The following is a 21,966-nucleotide window of genomic DNA, read 5'->3' as shown; positions in this document are numbered from 1 at the left end:
ATTTATTGCTGCCACAGGATCCCCTTTATATGGATTCTTCTTTGAGACCATACGTCAATAGAATGGTGATATGCATTTGTTTTGGTGGAGTGAGTGCAAACCAATTGACAGTTGGTAGTTTAGCTTGAGCATGGATTATCGTGTGATATGTTGAAGTAATGTTTGTTATGTTGAGGAGATGAGTGTTTTCCAGAGTTAGGGCAAGAAAAGATGGCTTGTATGTGCCAGGGAATGTAGTTTTTTATTGTGACTGATATGGCACAGACAAAACATGCCTAATCAAGGCCATCTTGTCTGAAAGGAAAAAGAGGAGAAGAAAAAGAATCAAGAAATGAATTACAGATCTGCAGATGTTTTTAGAGCTGACTCAAAGGCAGAATTGTAATATGAGGAGGGAAAATGGAAGAAGGAAGAAAATTCCATAGCATAAGAGGGTGTTTTGAAATTATTTGGTCACATGGAGAGAATGAGTGAGGAAAGATTGACAAAGAGGATATATGTGTCAGAGGTGGAGGGAACGAGAAGTGGGAGACCAAATTGGAGGTGTAAAGATGGAGTGAAAAAGATTTTGAGTGATTGGGGCCTGGACATGCAGGAGGGTGAAAGGCGTGCAAGGAATAGAGTGAATTGGATCGATGTGGTATACCGGGGTTGACGTGCTGTCAGTGGATTGAATCAGGGCATGTGAAGCGTCTGGGGTAAACCATGGAAAGTTGTGTGGGGCCTGGATGTGGAAAGGGAGCTGTGGTTTCGGGCATTATTGCAGGACAGCTAGAGACTGAGTGTGAACAAATGGGGCCTTTGTTGTCTTTTCCTAGCGCTACCTCGCACACATGAGGGGGGAGGGGGATGGTATTCCATGTGTGAGAGGTGGCGATGGGAATGAATAAAGGCAGACAGTGTGAATTGTGTGCATGGGTATATATGTATGTGTCTGTGTGTGTATATATATGTGTACATTGAGATGTATAGGTATGTATATTTGCATGTGTGGATGTGTATGTATATACATGTGTATGGGGGTGGGTTGGGCCATTTCTTTTGTCTGTTTCCTTGCGCTACCTCGCAAACGCGGGAGACAGTGACAAAGCAAAATGATAATAAATAATAATATATATATATATGTATATGTATATGTCTGTGTGTGTATATATGTATCTGTTGAGGTGTATAGATATGTATATGTGCATGTGTGGACGTGTATGTATATACGTGTGTATGTGGGTGGGGTGGGCCATTCTTTCGTCTGTTTCCTTGCGCTACCTCACTAATGCGGTAGACAGCGACAAAGTATAATAAGATAAATATGAAATAGGTGTTTGATGGAAGGAGCTACCATAGTAGTTAGTCCTTAAGTGGCTGATCTACACACAGTAACTGTGGGAAGCAGCAGTGAAATGCATACCCTGTGTCCAAACATTGATGAGAGGGACACGTGTGGACAGCTCATAAGAGCATTGCCCATAATAATACCTGTAGAACAGGGTGAGGGCAGCATCCAGAAAGCGAATGGTTGGAGTGAGACAGTGCCGGGAAATTGTATGAGAAAAAATGCTTTTGATTTCGCTCTTCTCCTGTAGAGAGGTGAACGAAGAACCATTCCAGATGTATTAGCAGTACTCCATACTGGGGTGAATAAATCCATTATATATATAAGAATATGCTCTCAAGAAAAATAAAGATGGTAAGTATACAACAGCCCTTGTTGTTGGAATGCAGACTTTGTGATGCTAATCCTTTAAAGTTTCCAGTATGTGCTGGAGGATTTGGTTATACCCAAAAAAAAAATTTTTTCTTATTACAGAGTAGAATTATGTGGGTTTTTTTTAATGAGTAAAGGGAAGCAAGTGACACTTAAAAAGAAATTGTGTTTCGGCAGTATACAAGTTAACCAAGAGTGTTTTGGCAGCATACAAGTTAACCAAGAGTGTTTTGGCAATATTCCACTTTCCAAAATGTTGCTGAAGTCCAAATTGAGAGGGGAAATATGTTTTCTACAAGAAAGTATTGAATATTAGAGGGAGGATAAGCAGTACTTTTTTCATACTTATTCAGTGTTTCCCATTTTAGCAAGTTAGCACTGGGAACAGACAAAGAAATGGCCTCATTCACTCACATCCACTCTCTATGTGTCATGATACACTGATACCAGAATTGAAGTGTGTAAAGTAGAACCATCAGTGTAAGAGTGAACAGGGTAAGAGAGATCATTTATAGAGATTATGAAGAGAATAGGCAATATGACAGAACCCTAAGGATCACCAGTCTTTATAGGATGAGAGAGAAAAGATGCTCCATCAACTGCTTGTTTGGAATAGCTGGAGAAGAGAGAGAAGCAGAAAAACCAAAGGAGGGAAGTTTAGAAAATAAGGACTTGTGTCGCACCCTGTCAAAATATTGAGGGCCTTGAAAAAAGTTGCATCATAGTTTGTGAGTGAGGAGGCCCAGAGGTGAGGTTCATAGGAGAGGTTACTATTGGGTCTTGCTCTGTGAAAGCTAGGAAGGTTAAGGAAAGTTTCAGAGAATTTGAAGATGTCAGTTGGGCAATATTTGGAAGACAGCACTGTATATGGATATTATTTTGTGGGGAAAAAGAAAGTTGTTTTAAGTGATTTGAAAAGAGAGAGAGAAAAAAGGAAAGTCATGCTGGGTCCTGAAACTCTTGGAATGTTAGACTATTTTTCCCATAAGCCCATAACAATAGCGTTTATGGTTTTTAAGTATTCATATGGTTTCCCATAGTATAACTCCTGCAACTATTAAGGAATTGATGTATAGGTTGTTGAATTGTGAAGCAGTTTTGGTGTGAAGGATCTAGGGATGTTGCTAAGATCTGAGTGTTGATCATATTGTGAGAGCTTGAATTGGAAGTACTTATGTCTCATTTTACTTCTGTTGAATGTTTGTGGTTGTTTGGTAGCTGACAGATATTGTAAGTACTCTGTTTTGCTTAGTTTGCAGCTCTTTTATAATATTTTGACAGGTTGGATGACCTGGCAAGTGTACCTTCCTAAAAGTACTTATGACAAGATTTTGCCATGGTGGTAGGGCTAGTGCATTGCCCTTACCTTTTGATTTGTATGGAGACAAGCAATGTTTCTTTCGGCTACCTTGCGTATTTTGCTTGATGTATGATGCTATTCTTATCAGCAGCTACTCCTCTGGCATACTTATCTATTCTAGTTTCAGTCATTATTGTCTTCAGCCATGCGCTTGATCTTTTGAATGGTTCTATAGTCACTCCATTTTACTTTCTTAGATCATCTGATATTGCTTTAAATGATGATTCCAACTCACTTGCTGGGCATTTATGTAATTTTGTCGTATGCATTTCTGGTATGTTTCCTGGAGTTGCTCTAACTTAATGATTCTGTATTATCCTTGTCTGTTTGCTTTCAGGTTCAGAGCATTGATCTTTATTCCTTCTGTTTCTTTGCCAGGCATAATCAAATATAGAATGGATGAATAGTTTGTAGAGGATAACGAGGGATTCTCTTTCTTGACACCTTTCCTTATTCAAGAGAGCTTTAGATTTTTGTTCACAATTTTTCCTTTTCTCTTTTTGTAATCTCCACCTGTAAGAATTAGGTCTACATAAACTTAGCTCAAATTGATTCTTCCAGTTGCCTTTTTTATAATTTGATATGTGTTATCATGCCCTTCATCAGAGATGGTCATGATTGGGGCATGCTTAGGACCATGCCAAAAGATATATACATGAATGATGCAGTCTAGCAAAATATATGTTCTGTATGCTTGCCTTTAATATTTTTCAGATTGTAACTCCATCTAAGCGGTTTCTAGAGTATGGTTATCTACAACAGCGGCCATTCTATCATCAGACTTGGTTCATGGTGACACTGGCAGCTATATCCATTGTTTTGATCATCATAGTTATTGCTGCATTATGTGTCAAAAGTAAAACCTACAAATACAAACGTAAGTTTTCTACCTCTTTTGGACTTCAGCACAATGTTTTTAGATGTCAAATCATCTTATAGTGGTCATTATCTTGTATTATACAGTTACGAAAAAATTTTGATACAAATTGCTTGTTACAATTTACTGATTTTGGTGTTATTTGCATTCAGTTTTTAAGAAAATTGATAATTATAAACTTGCTAAAGTTAACTGATGATGATTACTACAGGAAGACTTGATATGTATACATAAATAGATTATTATTTTGTCAGAGTTCTTGGAAGTTCTTTTCAATTGGATTAAGTTGTATGTTGTGAATGGTTAAGGGTATATGCTTCTTGTGTAGAATAATGTGCATTTCTTCTCTGTGCTTTGTAGTTTGTGTTTTGCTTGTAGATAATCAACATTTATGGTTTCTTTTATTGCTGTTTACCATCTGCATGTTATTTTTATACCTAGATATGTTGCAGATATTATAATTTTACACCTCACAGTCCTTTAATAACAGTCTTTATAGAAGATTATAACAATTTTATTATGTCTACCACATTGCAGCTTTATTTGCTTTTTATGATTTAAGAACAGATACATGTAATAGGCTTACACTTGGCACAACACTGATGACAATGGCTGAGGTTAACACATTTTTATTTTGTTTTGCATGAATATTAAAGCACAATGTCTCATTCCCAGGTATTGTAGAGGAATTGTTGTCAGCACGTAAGTTTTTAACTACCACAGTTTCACGTTAAAGCACAGACTGCCACGCATGCTGCATGATTGTTGCCAGCAGCATCCATGACCAATTGTTTGTTGCACAAGAGTGCAAATGCACATTCTTTTGAGTGTCTTTTCCTGAGTTCAATATCTTTTGACTTAATTACAGTTGCTGAAACCAACATGGCACACAAGTTCTTCAACATTTCCTGCCTTAGTCTTATTAGTAGCTGAGAGATTTCTGTTTTGAAAATAATAGTAAATATTAAGAAAGGAAGCATAACCTATTTCACTAGATCTGTTTTAAGTCTGGTCTTTACATATGCAGCCTTTGCTTGCTAATCTGTGCCTGGGTGTCTGTTACTTCTTTCAGGTTGTATATGCACCTTCAATTCTGAATATTGAAATATACAGATTTTTGATGTTATGGTTGTAAGATTTAATATTTATAAAAAAAAATTAAACAAATCTTGATTTTGATAATCATAATGAGGTACATTTACTTTTTAAGATGATTTTGTGAATGACAGTAAAGATACTTATGAATGGATCATGTGATTTGATGTATGATTATCCCCTGAATGATAGAAGAAGCAGCAAACAAGACGATGGAGGAGTCACTGAATACTGATGAAACAGCCTTTTCCACTTTTGAGATGCGACAGTCAAGACGTGGCACTATGAGCAAAAGGAGTACTTTGGGTCGGAGATCTGTCGTTGGTGCCACTGCTGTTGTTACAGCAAAATCTCCTCCACGACCTGCTCCAGCATCTGTCACGTATTCAGATGATGATACTGTGAAGGGTTATGATGAAAATCCTGATGATTCAAGTGAACTGACTGAGAAACCAACAGATTTATCATCAACTGCCTCAGAGGTAGGCTTTTGAATTTTTTTTATATTTATTTATATGTTATCTAAGATTCAGCAGCCTCTCATATTTGAGTATCTTTGTCTGTTATCACTGATCCTTCTGCCCTCCACATTATCACAGTAAGTTCATGTGTGTGTGTGTTCAGTGTAGGACATGTTGCTTATTTTTTTATTATACCACATCTCCCTTTCCACATCCAGGCCCTACAAAACTTTCCATGGTTTACCCCAGATGCTTCACATGCCCTGGTTCAATCCATTGACAGCATGTCGATCCCGGTATACCACATCGTTCGAATTCACTCTGTTCCTTGCACGCCTTTCACCCTCTTGCATGTTCAAGCCCCGATCACTCAAAAATCTTTTTCACTCCACCTTTCCACCTCCAATTTGGTCTCCCACTTCTCGTTCCCTCCACTTCTGACACATACATCCTCTTTGTCAAATTTTCCTCACTCATTCTCTCCATGTGACCAAACCACTTCAAAACACCCTCTTCTGCTCTCTCAACCACACTATTTTTATTACCACACATCTCTCTACCCTTTCATTACTTACTTGATCAAACCACCTCACACCACATATTGTCCTCAAACATCTCATTTCCAGCACATCCACCCTCCTCCACACAACTCTCTCTATAGCCCATGCCTCGCAACCATAAAACATTATCGGGACACCTGTTTTTGCTTTCCAAGATAATGTTTTTGCCTTCCACACATTTTTCAGCGCTCCCAGAACTTTCGCCCCCTTCCCCACCCTGTGACTCGCTTCCGCTTCCATGGTTCCATCCACTGCCAAATCCACTCCCAGATATCTAAAACACTTCACTTCCTCCAGTTTTTCTCCATTCAAACTTACCTCCCAATTGACTTGTCCCTCAACCCTACTGTACCTAATAACCTTGCTCTTATTCAAATTTACTCTCAGCTTTCTTCTTTCACACACTTTACCAAAGTAAGTCACCAGCTTCTGCAGTTTCTCACCCGAATCAGCCACCAGCACTGTATCATCAGCGAACAGCAACTGACTCACTTCCCAAGTTCTCTCATCCACAACAGACTGCATACTTGCCCCTCTCTCCAAGACTGTTGCATTCACCTCCCTAACAACCCCATCCATAAACAAAAGACAAATGGGAACATCAGTGAATGGGGCTAATGGGGAGGTAATAACAAGTAGTGGTGATATGAGAAGGAGATGGAGTGAGTATTTTGAAGGTTCATTGAATGTGTTTGATGATAGAGTGGCAGATATAGGATGTTTTGGTTGAGTTGGTGTGCAAAGTAAGAGGGTTAGGGAGAATGATTTGGTAAACAGAGAAGAGGTAGTAAAGGCTTTGCGGAAGATGAAAACAGCAAGGCGGCGGGTTTTAATGGTATTGCAGTGGAATTTATTAAAAAAGGGGGTGACTGTGTTGTTGACTAGTTGGTAAGGTTATTTAATATATGTATGACTCATAGTGAGGTGCCCGAGGATTGGCAGAATGCTTGCATAGTGCCATTGTACAAAAGCAAAGGGGATAAAGGTGAGTGCTCGAATTACAGAGGTATAAGTTTGAGTATTCCTAGGAAATTATATGGGAGGGTATTGATTGAGAGGGTGAAGGCATGTACAGAGCATCAGATTGGGGAAGAGCAGTGTGGTTTCAGAAGTGGTAAATGTGTGAATCAGGTGTTTGCTTTGAAGAATGTATTTGAGAAATTCTTAGAAAAGCAAATGGATTTGTATGTAGCATTTATGGATCTGGAGAAGGCATATGATACGAGTTGATAGAGATGCTCTGTGGAAGATATTAAGAATATATGGTGTGGGAGGCAAGTTGTTAGAAGCAGTGAAAAGTTTTTATCGAGGATGCAAGGCATGTGTGCGAGTAGGAAGAGAGGAAAGTGATTAGTTCATAAGTTATAGTTCATAGTATTTAAGGGAAAATTATGAAAATTCATAATTTTATGTATCCAATTGTGTTATACATATTTATTTTCATTAAAGACTTTAAGATGTATGCAGAGTCTTTTCATTTCCAGTGAAGAAACACTTCTTTGCTGTAGTGTTGTTAAATTTTACATTTTTTGATATTTAAAATGTATAATGAAATTTTTTTTCAAGATCATTGGCCCATTATTTTGTTTTAAATGTATTTATAGTAGGTGATGTTGTAATGACCTTCGTTTGAAGTTTTGATGGTGCACTTCTTAACAAGTTTTCTTCAAAGATTTTATGTAATCCCTTATATTCCTCTCCATTACAGCAGGAGTCTGAGAGTGAAAATGAGAGTCATCATTCCGAACCTCATTCTTTTGTCAATCATTATGCCAATGTCAATGACACATTGCGTCAGTCCTGGCGAAGACAGAAGCCAGTTCGCAATTATTCAAGCTACACAGACTCAGAGGCAGAAGGTAGTGCGGTGATGAGCCTTAATGGAGGACAAATTATTATGAACAATATGGCTGGATCACGAGCACCTTTACCAGGCTTCTCTTCATTTGTATAGTCAACACATTTTATAGAATCTTAGACAGTTTAAAAAGACAAATTACTGTAAGTCATGAATATATGTGATATAGAAATAATGATCTCATGGAGATCTGAATTAGTGAGAACTTTAGCTCAGGTGAAACCAAGGGAACAAATTGGTTACTGCCATGATGATAAACACCTGCAGCACATTTAGCGTTTGTGTCGTGTAGACACTGGCCCCCTATGTCTGTGATATGTACAGCATTATTGTAAATATTTTTTAGCTTTTAGATATCATCCTCATAAATTGTAGAAGTTGCAGTGACTGTGACTGAAGGGTCAGTTGAGATATTGTACATCTAATCAGGAATATGTATTGTTGCCTATAATGCTGTTTAACATAATACATGTTAGAAATATGATTAATTAAGAAATTCATATTCTTTGAAATGTCTTAATTAAATGAAATGAAATCAATGTTGCAGAGATTAGAGTCACCTGTATGGTTGTAATAGTGGTATCACAATGGTCTACTGATTTGAAAAATAAGCAGAAATATGTTTTTGAATACTTGCATTATTGTTATTATTATTATTATTATTACTATTATTATTATTATTATTATTATTTAGTTATTTTCTCTTCATACCTATTTGCTGTTTCCCACATTAGCAAGGTAGCATCAAGAACAAATGACTAAATCTTTGAGGAAAAGCCCTTATTTAACTTCCTATGTTCCTTGATTTGGAAAGTAATAATGTAGGAAGAGAGGATATCCAGCCCTTTTCTCCCATTAAAGTAAAAGTAAAGCACAAACTTGTGGTAGGTTCAGCAGCCTGTCATTGAGGGCCATATCTCTGGGCATGGACACTCTATGTTAAACTTTGATTGAGAGGCTCTATGCATTTAATCCATTTCATGTAAATGGGAGCATTAAAGACAGTAGGTAGATGTTACTTATAAGTGGATTAATCACCTAATCAACAGAGTAATCTATTCTAATGGTACATTTAAGCAAAACTTCATATTTGAATAGGTAGAAGTGGGAGGAACATTAAGTAGGGGCCTCTAAAAACACTGTGCTAGGGTTGCCCTCTGCCAGTGGCCTGTTAAGGGTGAGGCATTAAAGGCTAAGAAGCAGCACTGGAATTCATCAATAATGGAGGCTCTTTTACAGCAGCCACCCATTTGAGGGAGTTCCCAAAGGAAATTGGCATCAGAGATATAGGTAGATAGATAGATAGTCAGATTCCTATTTGAATAGTAATTTGAATGTTTGCAGCGAGAGACAGTAGGGCAGAATGTTTCTCAAATATTACATTTGTTCTTGAACTCCTCAGCACTACTTGAATTACTTACCAAAGGAATTTTTTTTTTGTAACCGTCATAATAATGAGACCACTTCTATTTAACAGTGCTTGCCCAAGAAAGAGGCTAGCTGTGTGAGAAAGAGCAAACCTTTACATATTTCATGGTAATGCTTCTGTGGATAACTAGAGGCCTACCATTCTTATACACTAAAAGATAAAGTTGCTCCGTACTTCACAGGTATTATCAGTTATGTAAATATTGTAACTATGTTGCATGATTGATGAATTGATTAATTTTCTCTTAATGGTACACAAAATTGATTTCTTGATCTATAATTAAAAATGCAATGCCTAAAACCTAAAAGATTGGTTAGTATCAAGTCATTTATAATTCTGTCTTGGCATATATGGATCAATCATTTATTTAGTTATACTTTGTATGAGACACTAGATGTTTCAGACAGTTATTGACTGATTAGTCTAATTTCCATTAAAAGTATTAACTTCGTTTCCTCAGATTATTTCTGCTGTTTTCTTGTGAGATATCCATTGTGATACTGCCTTGATGTAGGTTTGAGTACAAGCAAAGGTTAGATCATTATGAAATATTTTTCATGTGTGTAGTTGTCAAGGTGTCCTTTCGTATTTCAGTGGAATATTTTCATAAGTTACTTTTGTTGTTAAAGAATTTCTTTTTCCATATTTCAGGACATCAGAATATGAAGAGTAAAGTTAGGTCTCATGCCAAAGCTTCAAGCATTCATTAATATAAGAACCCTTGACCATGTGAATCATTAGTATTCTCATGCATTTAAAAGATTTAATGTCTTTGTATTTTCATTACTGTGTTTTTTCATTATCTTAGTCTGCATATATATTACTCTTACTGTAACAAACAACATTTGAACATTTAATCTGGCATTATTTTGATCTGAATGAATGCAATGACAGTATAGTGTGTTTGCTTACTTAAACTTAAGTAATGTGTGTTGTGATTGTTAGCAATTGACAGTGCAATGCAAATACCATATAAAAGGATTTTCAAATAGGCTACCTCTGATTATTGCAAATTAACTACCAAATCTGTGTGTCATTTTGAAGAGGGTCAAACCTTTTAGGATATTTTTGTATATTAAAAGTTAAACAAATTTTAGGCAGTGCAACGGTCATTGAAATGTACAGCACAATTAAATGATCGACATTCAGTTGAAAGTATTGAGCACATCTGTTTTTCATTTCGTTTAAAGTGTTTAAAGAATGTGCATATATATATATTTTTTTTTATATGTATTCGCCATTTCCCGCATTAGCGAGGTAGCGTTAAGGACAGAGAACCGAGTCTTAGTGAGAAAGTCCTTACTTTACCACCTTCTCTGTTCCTTCTGGAAAATTAAAAAAAAAAAGGAGGGAAGGATTTTCAACCCCCACTCCCACCCCTTTTAGTAGCCTTCTATGACATGCAGGAAATACATGGGAAGTATTCTTTCTCCCCTATCCCCAGGGATATATATGTATATATATATATATATATATATATATATATATATATATATATATATAGATAGATAGATAGATAGATAGATAGGTAGATAAACTCTCCTGAATATGTGTATATGTATATGGCGTAAAGTTCACGGTGTCAAGTTATATTGCTTCTCACAAAGTAGGTGTTTGACTGGAGTTTTTGATCACTAGTTTTGAAGATGATTCTCCAATACTTAAAATGATAAGTGTTCTAGCTATTGCTTGACTGTGACTGCACCCAGTTAGACATAAATACTCAGCAGTTAGTACATGTGACAGATTGGTGCTAAGATCAGCATGTGGTTTTTAAACAGCTTTCCTCTACTGTTATGGAATTGCACAGAGCTGTTAGATACATTCAGGAGTATTCTCATGCACAAGTTTTCTTCAGGTATACAATGGTTGAGGAAAGCTTCACTTTAAAATTTTGTTTTGAATCTTACTATGATGTTAGTATGTATGAAGTATGAAATGCACATATGAGAATAGCCACAGAAATTATCTTTACTGAATTGTCAAAGAGGTAAGAAGTTGGGATATTCTTGGTTTTCTTAAAGTCGGTAATAATATTTTCAGTTTATAGGTGGGGCAAGGGTACCTTATATTGGGTCATCCTACCTTTGAATATAATGATGCTAATGTAAGGGTCTGGAATAGTAAGCATATTGTTGGTGGGCAAATGATAAGAGATTTTTCTTTATGGAACTGGGATATGGCATTAGGAGATTGGTTGAAATTTATGGACAAGTATATAATATGGAAACTGGACTAGAGGTGATGAAATAGAAAAATCTGTTCCTAAGTAGATTGACCAGGAAGGCAGAAAAGGATATTTCTTTCCTTCCTTTTTTTCACACTTTCCTGCTCATCCCATCAGAGCAAGGTAGCATGAGGATCAGACAGTCTTAGCCTCAAAGAAAAAATTCTCCGTCATTTCATTCTTCTGCTCCTTTTAGAAAATAATGATACAGAAAGGAAAGGTTTCCAGTCCAAGTTCTGCCCCTCTTTAACTGCCATCTTCAATATGCAGGATATTAGTAGAAAGTATTCTTTTTAACATATTTGATACATTTATTTTTTACTTTCTTTTTCTTTAGAATTTGTTCTCTTTTTTCTGCATTAGCATGGTAGCACCTTATTCACTCATATCAATTTTCTAGTTATCATGCGCAATGCACTGAAACTGCAGCCTTATATATACAACCACAACCAGGCCTCATAGACCTCTCCATGTTTTTCATACATGTTTGCTACTTCTTGCATTAGCAAGGTAGTGTTAGGAACACACAGAAAAATGGCTCTGTTCACTTTCACCATTCTTTAGCTGATATTTATAATGCAATGAAACCACAGCCATCTGTCAACAAGCAGGCCTCACACACCTTTCCATGGTTTTTATACACATTTGCTATATCCTGCATTATCAAGATAGTATTTGGAACTGACAAAAATATTGCCTCATTCACTTACATCCACTCTCTAGGTTTCACATATAATACACTGAAACAAAAGTCCCTTATCCACAACCAGGCCCTAATCACCTTAATATTTTATTTATTTATAACTAGCCCAGGACCAATTTCTATGAAAAAGTATGTTAATCTTGTATGTGAGCTGTGATTTGAAAGAAAAAGATGATATGCCTTTATGAAAGAATAGAGTTGATTAGTCAATACAGAAGTCTTATAGCAAATCTGATCTTCACTGTTTTTAAGTTTGTTTAAGGCTGTAGATGTCTTTGTTTTTTTTTTTTTGTATAGTTGGCTTTTTCATTCTTCGATAGCAAGATTAGTGCTGGGGATGGTTGAGAGAATATACAGAATATAAGTTAGTGAATGATGTAGAAATGGTGGATTTGTAATGCCATAAAAGTTAGAGGCAAGAATTTTGTTGCTTAATCTTATTTTGAAAATGGAAGCTTAAATGACTTTGTTGTATTGAAATTCCATGTGGAGGATTGTTGATTTGGATTGTGTCCATTCTGATCCTGAGTTAGCAATATGGACTTAGCCATTGGATAACATTCAATAGAAGTAAAGCTATTGTTCTTTCAGAGAAACATGGTAAATATGAGGTTGTTAGTGACAAAATTAAGGTTAATTAGCAGGTGACCACCGTAGTTGTGAGTAATATTTTTAGTTTTATTTCAGTAGATGGCATGATGCCCATGAAAGAATGATAAAACTTCAGTGGATTTGGATAGTAATGTAAGTTTTAAGAGAACTGCAGGGAATTTATTTTGTGTTCAAAAGATTGTAGATACGCAAAGCAACAGCACTGTTTGTAGGATCACATTTTTATGATGAAAAGGGAAACTTCTTTTCCCTGCTATGTTTACTTTTAGCTGCTATCATAAATCACATGCATAAATAAAAGTCAAAATACAGAGTTCACACATGTAGTATTATATATTTGTAACTGTAAACTAAGCATGAGGAAAAGGTAAGTATGAAAAACCTTATATTTCATGCAAGGTGAATATCCATAATTGTGGTGATTTAATCAAGGTCTCCTCACCTGTCTGCATATACATAGCATTTCCTTGGATAAGAGTGGCCCCAGAAGTTTACCTGAAAGTAAAACAGAGCCTGTATAAGGCTAAAACTTTATGGTTTTGTTTAATCTAAGTATAATGAAGAGATTTAATGAATATTTGATATGTAAGATGTAAATTCCTGTTTTGAACACTTTAGATAGTTTGATCTGCTGATTGTCTTACTTGCTGTGGCAGATTTTCGTACACACCACCATTCATCTTCACAGATTAAAGTGTATGATTTGGATATTTGCACTACTGTAATTTAGTGTATGTTGTCTTTGAATGATGAAAGCCTTTTCAAAGTTTTATTGTGAAGAGGTAGATTTTTGACAGAGACATTTGAAGAATAGAGAATTCTGTTGATATTCATATGGATACAGGAAGCCCTTGATGGATTGTGTTTTGAGTAACATTGTTTTGGATTTAAAGTGTAAAGCAATTATAACCAGTCCTCAGTTAACCTCTTAATGTCCCACAAAGTTGGCCTTTCTGTCTCAAGATTCACATTTTTCAGGTTTAGAAAATGTGTTTAACCTTACAGTTTCAAAGATATTCATATGACAGTGAAAAAAATCAGGCACAAAGACATAACATGTGTATATTAGATCATGACAAAAATTCTTTGGTCCTTGGTAAAGAATCTATATATCTGCCTATACCTAAATCTTTTTACTAGTATCAATATTTATAATTATTTATCTTTTAGCCAAGGACTACTTTGTAAAGGTTTTTGTGCTGTCTTGGGTCCCTTCTCAAGGGGACCTTGCACCTATAGTCAGTAGCAGAAGTAGATATAATCCATTGATGTGAAAAGTTCTTTGACAAGATTGTTCTCTATTTTGTCAACTGACAATGATACGGCCTCACCATAGATGACTCTTTACTCATGATGTAATCATGCCGAGGCAGATTGAAGGATGGAGGGTAAAAGGCAGGCATGGGATAGAGTGAATTGCAATGGTTATGTATTCAGGGGTCAATGTACTGTCAGTGGACTGAACCAGGGCAAGTGAAGTGGCATGGGGAAAGTATGTATAGGTTTTTGGGGTCTGCTTGTAAATAGGGGGCTTTGGTTGCAGTTCATTGCACATGACAGTTAGAGAATGGATGTGAGCGAATGTGGCCTTTCTTCGTATATTCCTGGCATTACCTTGCTGATGCAAGAAATAGTGATCAAGTATGAATTGTCTATATCTCTAATACCTGTTCTCTTTGGGAACTCCCTCAAGTGGGTGGCCAGGCAAAAGAGTCTCCATAACTGTGGTTTCTGTGCATTACACATGACAGCTAGAGACTGAGTGTGAACAAATGTGGTAGGGAATATGTGGGAAGTATTCTTTTCCCTGTGTGCTGTAGAAGGGGTGGGTGTGTATCATAGAAGGCAACTAAAAGGGGTGAGAGTTGGGGGCTGGAAATCCTTCCCTTCAGTTTTTACTTGTCCTGGGAATAAGGGAGAAAGAATACTTACCACATATTCCCTGCTTGTCATAGAAGGCAACTGAAGGGGGCTGGAAACCCTCCCTTTTTTGTATTTCAGTTTTTAATGGTATAGTAGTTGGAGAACTTACCATTGGACTGTTGAAATATAACACCACAACCCCAATGATCACCCTCATTTCATAACCCCTTAGATGGATTCAGTCCCCTGTTGGGTTTCCTCATGACGTTCATCATGTCATCCTGTATCATTTTGTCAAGTTAAGTGCTTATTGATCAAGAAATGAGGGAATGCATAAGGAACAGATACTTATCTGATGGGGTTTCAACCTCACCTATACCTGTTCAACATATCTCAAACCCTTCTTGCCCATGATGTAGGTACCACAATGGTACTGAATGGTAGGTACTGAATACTTGCTGTGTAACTGCCCCACACTCTACCCACATAGACGTACACAAAGCTTTACTACCCTCTGTGACCTGTCGTCCCTCCCAGTGGATGTGAATGACTCCTTGAGCTCTCTGAGGGCCCAGTAGAAGGAAATGGCCCCACTGTCTCACCTTCCTGGTCCTCTATTGTCTCAAAAGCAAATATAATCACACAAAATGATGCTCTTAGAACAACCAGCATCTGGCTAGCTACCACAAACACATCATAACTTTCACATTAAAACAAAGATCCTCCCAGTTACAGTCTCCCATCAGCAATCTCAGCACTTAATTCTATGCAGTAGCACTGAATTCTTCCCACCCAAATCACTCTATAACTACCCCAAGTAGAAATTAAAAGCTTACCCCTGCCCTGCACTTCAGTAACCTCTACTCATAGATTTCACCCCACCCCCAGCAAATATAACACTCACAAAACACACACATTGAACCAATACGACAAGCATTAAATAACCAACTTCCCAACTTACATCTCCAACACACAAGATATTTGTTCCCAAAATATGTTTCTAAAATATCTGAGAATGTAACCTCAATTCATAACATTGCAGCTCTTGGAAAGCATATTTTGATTAACATCATTCATTCAGTTCTTGATTTGTAGAAATGCATCAACAAAATTAATGAAAGAATTTCTTAATGTGGTTATTAGCTTTCATTCAAATGCTATCATACAAATAAAGTTTGTATGTTCGTCTGTTTCCTTGCGCTACCTCGCTAACGCGGGAGACAGCGACAAAGCAAAATAAATAATAAAAAGTTAATTTATTAAGAGTAAGTGTATGTGTAAGTACTTTTGTTAATATTCTCACTTTCCAGCACCATAAGCTGAACATTAACAATCCAGAGTTGCTAATGAGAAAAGATTGCTACTGAATAGTCCCATCTGAATACCCTAACTGAGTACTTAGGAATTCTTCTAACCTCTGTTTCTAATCAGGCTGCTGTTCTTTAAGCTGATTAAAGCAACTATCTCTAATCATGGTTTTTTTTTTTTTTTTTCATTTTCTGAAATTGTTAATGCAAGCCGAAACCTGGTATGTATTTTATATGTAGGATGCTGCGTGTCACATAAGAATCACTGCCATCATTGCAGGTATGTGTTTGTTTTACCAAAGGGGGAATTTAAAGTGGATATGTGGCTAGGCAGTGGCCAGAATAATGTTTTAATGGGTGGCTGTCACTTTTTAACCTTTAGTCTTCCTTGGCTCCCTTTAAAGTAGCATCAAGTCTTTTGGATGTGAGTTGTGTAGCCTTTGGTCCCATACCCTTACACTTGATTTGGGGTCTTTTTACCATGTTCCTTGGTTGTAAATAGAAATAGTGTCACTGTATGACTGTTATGGGTCTGGTCACTGTGTAACCACTGTTCCTTGTACTCTCAAAATACATTCTTCTGAGACCTTATATTGCATGCTTGTGAACCCTTATACCATTGTCCTGCAAAGCCCCAATTGAGCTACTATCACAGGGAAAATGCAAATCCACTGTCCTTCAAAATTTTAGAAAATTTAGTTGGCTTATTCCAGGTTAACGTAGATAGTAGAAGTGTGATTTTGGTGGCACACTGTGGCCTAGAAGGTTAAAATTTGACAAAATGGCTGTGATGCATAGTTTCAGTATGCTCAGAAAATTTCAATTATCGAAGTCTAATTGCTTTGCAATCCAAATTAAAGAACTCCTTACATAAGAATGGATAGAAAGAACAAAATTGATTTAAAGTTTCACCCTGTGGTATATGGGAGTCTTGGAGCAGGTAGTATGCATATTTACTCCCAGACTTAGAAACCACTTCTCTCGAATCTGCTTCCAGTGCTGTGTCGTCAGCAAACAGTATCCAACACCTTGCAAGCCCAGCCCTTAACACCCCATTTAGCTGTGGAATGGGTTTGTTGGAGTGAGAGATTGAATGGAAAGAGCTTGGAGGAAGTGGAGAGATCTAGACATCTGGGGGTAGACATGGTAGGGAATGTAACCTTGGGAGCTGATGTGTGTCATAGAGTGGGTGAGGAGGCATTGATCATGGTCACATTGGGGAATGTGTGGAAAGAGAGTCACTTACAGTATGGAAGAAATATATGGCTATTATGTTCCTTCCCCCTGTTTCTTGTAAATGAAAATATTTATAGATGATAGAAAGACAGATAGTGAGAATATTTATCCTAGCCTATAAGGGACAGATTAGCTTTAGCAAGTGTCTCTACAGCTTGCCCTTCTATGGGTAGAGAAAGTAGTCTCTTGTAACAATATTGATTTGATGATAACTTTCATCAAGTCTTGAAATATGTCAGATTGGAACTTAATTATTTTCAGGCTGTTTGATAATGATAAACAATTTTCTTCATTTTTATGTGGACCTCTTTAAGGCCTAATTGAGAAGCTAGAGTTCCTGTATAGGCAGGATTATAAGAATTTGAATAGCTTTGTTGTTAGTAGTGCTTGGAAGAAATAGATATTGTGGATCATATTTCCAATTTTGCAGTGGAAAGACGTAATCATCAAATGAGAAATTATTGAGTAATACATAACTGTATTCATTCCATGCGTTGACAGTATCACTAACGCAACCAATGTTTAGTTTGATTATTGATAAGCTTAGGAACTGGTGCTGTGAGTCGATGAGATTGAAGGTGGTCCAGATGCTCATAAAGAAGTAAACTTTTTTTTAATTCTGTTAGGTTGCAGTGACAATGGAACATTGATATGATGAATATTGCAAGATTTTTTAAAAGGATATCTGTTGATGATCTCACTTGTAAGAAAGAAATTGTACTTAAGAACCATGTATAATGTACTTATTGTAGCAGAATAGGCTGGGTTTTACAAAAGTAGGGGTGTTAAAAATGGGTTGATGTACTAATAAACAAGGGCAAAAACAAGATCTGTGTTGTTGATAGTCTGGGATACTGATAATTGTCTGTCATCATTTTTTTCCAGTACAATACATTTTGTATATACATTCATAATTTTTTTCCTAATAAATGAAAGAATAAAAGTGTATCATTATTCATCTCAAAATCTTGAACCAGTAAAAGACACAAAGATAAGGAAAATGTAAGAACTATTATATGTCACACTATATATGTACATAAAATTAAGACATTTCTTAATGAAACAAATATACTTATCACAACAGAAATTCATCTCCAGTAATTAAAGTATTTGTAGGAGTCTGAAGCCTTCCAACCCACATCTACCTACGCAATATAAAGAAAGAAAAAATAGCTGGATGTTCAAACCCCAGGAAGAACAGTCCATCATGAATATGGTACAATAAACTATCAGTGTTACCTTGCAAGTCAAATACAGTTGACATCATGCTTACAAAATGACTTGGTTAATATCAGTGATGCAACTTTATGTACTCCACAGTTTGTTTTAATCATAAGACTAGCAATTGTGTGTCAAAATCTCAGTTAAACGGGAGAAAGCATGAGAACCAAAATACGTTAGTAGTTAGCATTTACTAATAACTTGATACTGCTAATTATTACAGATGAACGATAATAGCCGTGTTAGGACTGGATCTAGTACAGTGCCTCTAACTCGCTTTCTTGGAATGGATTGAAGATTTGAATTTTTTATGCATATTCCTTGGTTATGAAGATTAGAAGATTTAGAATGTCCAACCAAACTTGCTACTGTTATGCAAGTATTGCTGCTCAGTCACCATTGGTTGCCATTAAACAAGGTTGATGGTAACGTTAATCTTGACAAGTTTATTCTTCTACTGCCTCAGTTAGAGTCTTTACCTTGATTGATTTTAAGTAAACATACAGCTTAGTACTACCATGTGAATAGGAACAATTTTATAACACAGTGATTTTGTTGCAGGGTAGTTATGAAAATTAAAAGATTTGGAATTTCCAAACAAACTTTCAATTGTACTGTTTTTCACAGTAAAATATTTAATAACACTAGAACTATTTAACTTTATACTGTAGCAGTGGCAGACATGAGAATTTTCTGCAAATAAGTGGATTTCTATGTTTTTGAGCATCTCGGTTGTGATCACTTTGAATTATGCAATTCAATAGGAAACTATAAGAGATGGGGGTTGTTGGATCATGTTTTTCTTTGGTCATGTCATCTTCTACAGGTTTTCAGCAGTATTCCAGTAGGATTAGGCAGTACTTCCAGTGGTTTTTAAGTACAAAAAGTACGATTACCAACTGTTTTAAACTTCCTCTCGACAACTGAGAAATATTTTTCCATCAAGGTTGTGGTTCTACTTTAAATACCCTTAGATTGACCTAACATTGAATTTTGCTTAGATCTTTAGATTTACTAGATTCTTGAAGAATTTTGATTTTTTAAACCAAACAAGACTAAGGTGCAGCACATGTAGTTATGTGGGCACACCCTTGTAGTGTTCACAGTAGTACCACATCTTAGTACCACAAAAAACTGGGTTTTCACATGGAAAACTATCTGGGCTTAAGTATGATGCATAGCTCTTGTCTTACTAAATCCTCCATTTTCAACTATCCAAAGAAAATCATCTTTAGCCACTGACGGGATTCAAACACCACCTTCAGCAGCAGTGCTATGTGACCTCAGCAACGACTCCCATCTCCAACAGTAGCGCCAGCACAGGACATTGCAAACACTTTATTCCTCCTGCAACAGTTCCCAAGACCCTGGAATGCCTCATTCTTCCTACAGCAGCAGCATGGGATTCAACAATGCCTTGTTCCACCTGCAGCAACTCCATGGGACCCCAGTAATGCCAGCTCACTCCTACAGAAGGAGAAAGGGATCCCAGTAAGAGTTTATTCTTCCTGCAACAGTAACACAGGACCTTATTGCCTTGCTCATCCTGCTGCAGCAGTATGGGATCCCTGCAATACCTTACTCCTCATGCAACAGCACAGAACCCTAGCAATACCTTATTCCTCATGCAACAACTCAGAACCCTAGCAATACCTTATTTCTCCTGCAGCAGTAGCATAGGACCCCAGCAATTACCATATTCCTCTTGCAACAGCAGCACAGGAGTCCAAGAATACCTCATATCTCCTACAGTGGTTCCACTGGACCCTGACAACACCTCCATCCTATAGAAACACCAGGACAACTGGCAGTACCTTGCTGCTCTTGTGGAATAACCCCAGTACCCCAGTAACATCTCCATCCAGCAGCAGTGCCACAGGACACCTGCTTCATCACTCTTCCTGCTCCTACACCAGAACAAGCATTTCTCCTTGTAGGTTCACATGTTAGCCTTGAATAATGTAGTTGTTGGGCTAACGGTGTATCTGTAGCCTTTGCTCAGTCCTCACATTCTTGAAGTGATTAGGTAAACACACATTCACAAGGAAACTTACCACCAGCATTGTAGATTAGGATAAGTTGAGGACTGACTCCTGATTGATTAAAAACTGTAAAAAGATTTGTTACTTTGACATTGCTCAAATTCCTTCAGTGTGTGGGTTTGGTTAGATGGTGTCCATAGTATCAAACACAAAGAGGTTTTTGGAAGATGAACTACAGTGTAATTGAGACTAAAAACACATTTCACTTTGTTCTCAGCTTCTCTATCTCTCTCATTAGTCTCTTTCCATAGTTGTTAAATGATCTACCTTCCCCATTCTTTCTTTGTGGGTTGACTAGACAATAATAATGAAAGGTCTGTGATTTGCTTTACTATGTTTAGAAATATGCAAAACAAATGCAGAAGTTTTAATTATGAAAGCTCCTGAAAGGAGATGTGGAGAAAGGATGAATTACTGAATCTGCATTATAACAAAATTTTATAGTGATAGATAAGTTATGAAAAATATGCACATGGAAATCTCTAAATGAGGACTAGTATCCTGTATTTACCAAGAAGAAAAAAAAAAGGCATTTTGAATACAATGATCCTTGATAAAGTATTTGTCATGTTTATGAAATTTTACTTACACATACCCTTTGGGAACAATTAGATATTAAGCATGAAATAGCCATAGTCTCTCTGGTACAGATGAACAAAATTAGTTTGCTATATAGACATACAATAGGTATTGTATGATAAAGGTGGGATGGAACCAACTGTTGTGATATGTAAATTTAAATCCCTTTAATTTTCGTATTTGTATACAAACTGCATGTTAAGGAAATGAAAAATGCTTTCATAAAAAACTTATTATACCTATCACTAGCTGGAGTATACATTTCCTGTATGGATTATGTAAATTCGTTATTTTAATTAAAGATAGTAGAACCTGAATAAGACATAAGACAGATAGTTAGTAAAGTGTGTGTGTATAAAGAGGAGGAAATTCATAAAGCACTTGATACATTTGAATGGGAAAAATAATTTTTGTTAAAATGCATATTAAAGTTCTCTATACTCTTTAAAAATAAAGTATATTCATTTGCAACTCTTGTAGTGTTGAGAAAATGTGATTTTTAACTGTTATTGGTATTGATATAGTTGTAAGTAGTTCAAGCTGGATGTAAAAAAAAAAAAAAGGATTTCTCATTTTCATTGTTTTACCATACACCAAATCGCGACGTATTTCAACTCTCGCCTTATTTATCGTTAAGGTTGAAATAAACGCAGAATACTGAGAAGTTTCATTACATTTCCTAAGATCGCCAATGGGACCTCAAAATTCTTTTTAAAAGGATAACCCGAATCGACATATGGACTCTCGGTGAACCGTTTTTTTAGCTGCTGTCATCTGACAAAAGTTAGATGAATCAAATATGAGCTTTTCAGATAGATACATATTAATCATTGA

The 21,966-nt window shown here is 36.5% G+C and overlaps 1 protein-coding gene across 1 annotated transcript in view; it reads left to right on the top strand.

Moving 5' to 3' along the window:
• Positions 1-18,233, top strand: part of sdk (sidekick cell adhesion molecule) — a 385,895-nt gene extending 367,662 nt beyond the window's left edge. The window contains exons 34-37 of the mRNA XM_071691428.1: positions 3,777-3,939; positions 4,615-4,641; positions 5,227-5,516; positions 7,764-18,233. Coding sequence (XP_071547529.1) covers positions 3,777-3,939; positions 4,615-4,641; positions 5,227-5,516; positions 7,764-8,009 — 726 coding nt within the window. The 3' untranslated portion in view covers positions 8,010-18,233. The remainder of the gene's footprint in view (positions 1-3,776; positions 3,940-4,614; positions 4,642-5,226; positions 5,517-7,763) is intronic.
• The last annotated feature ends 3,733 nt before the right edge of the window (positions 18,234-21,966 follow it).

The sequence above is a fragment of the Panulirus ornatus genome, chromosome 50 (assembly GCF_036320965.1).
Source record: "Panulirus ornatus isolate Po-2019 chromosome 50, ASM3632096v1, whole genome shotgun sequence".
NCBI classification, from domain to species: domain Eukaryota; kingdom Metazoa; phylum Arthropoda; class Malacostraca; order Decapoda; family Palinuridae; genus Panulirus; species Panulirus ornatus.
Note: the sequence above shows the minus strand (reverse complement) of the source record. Positions and strands in the feature narration are given on the sequence as shown.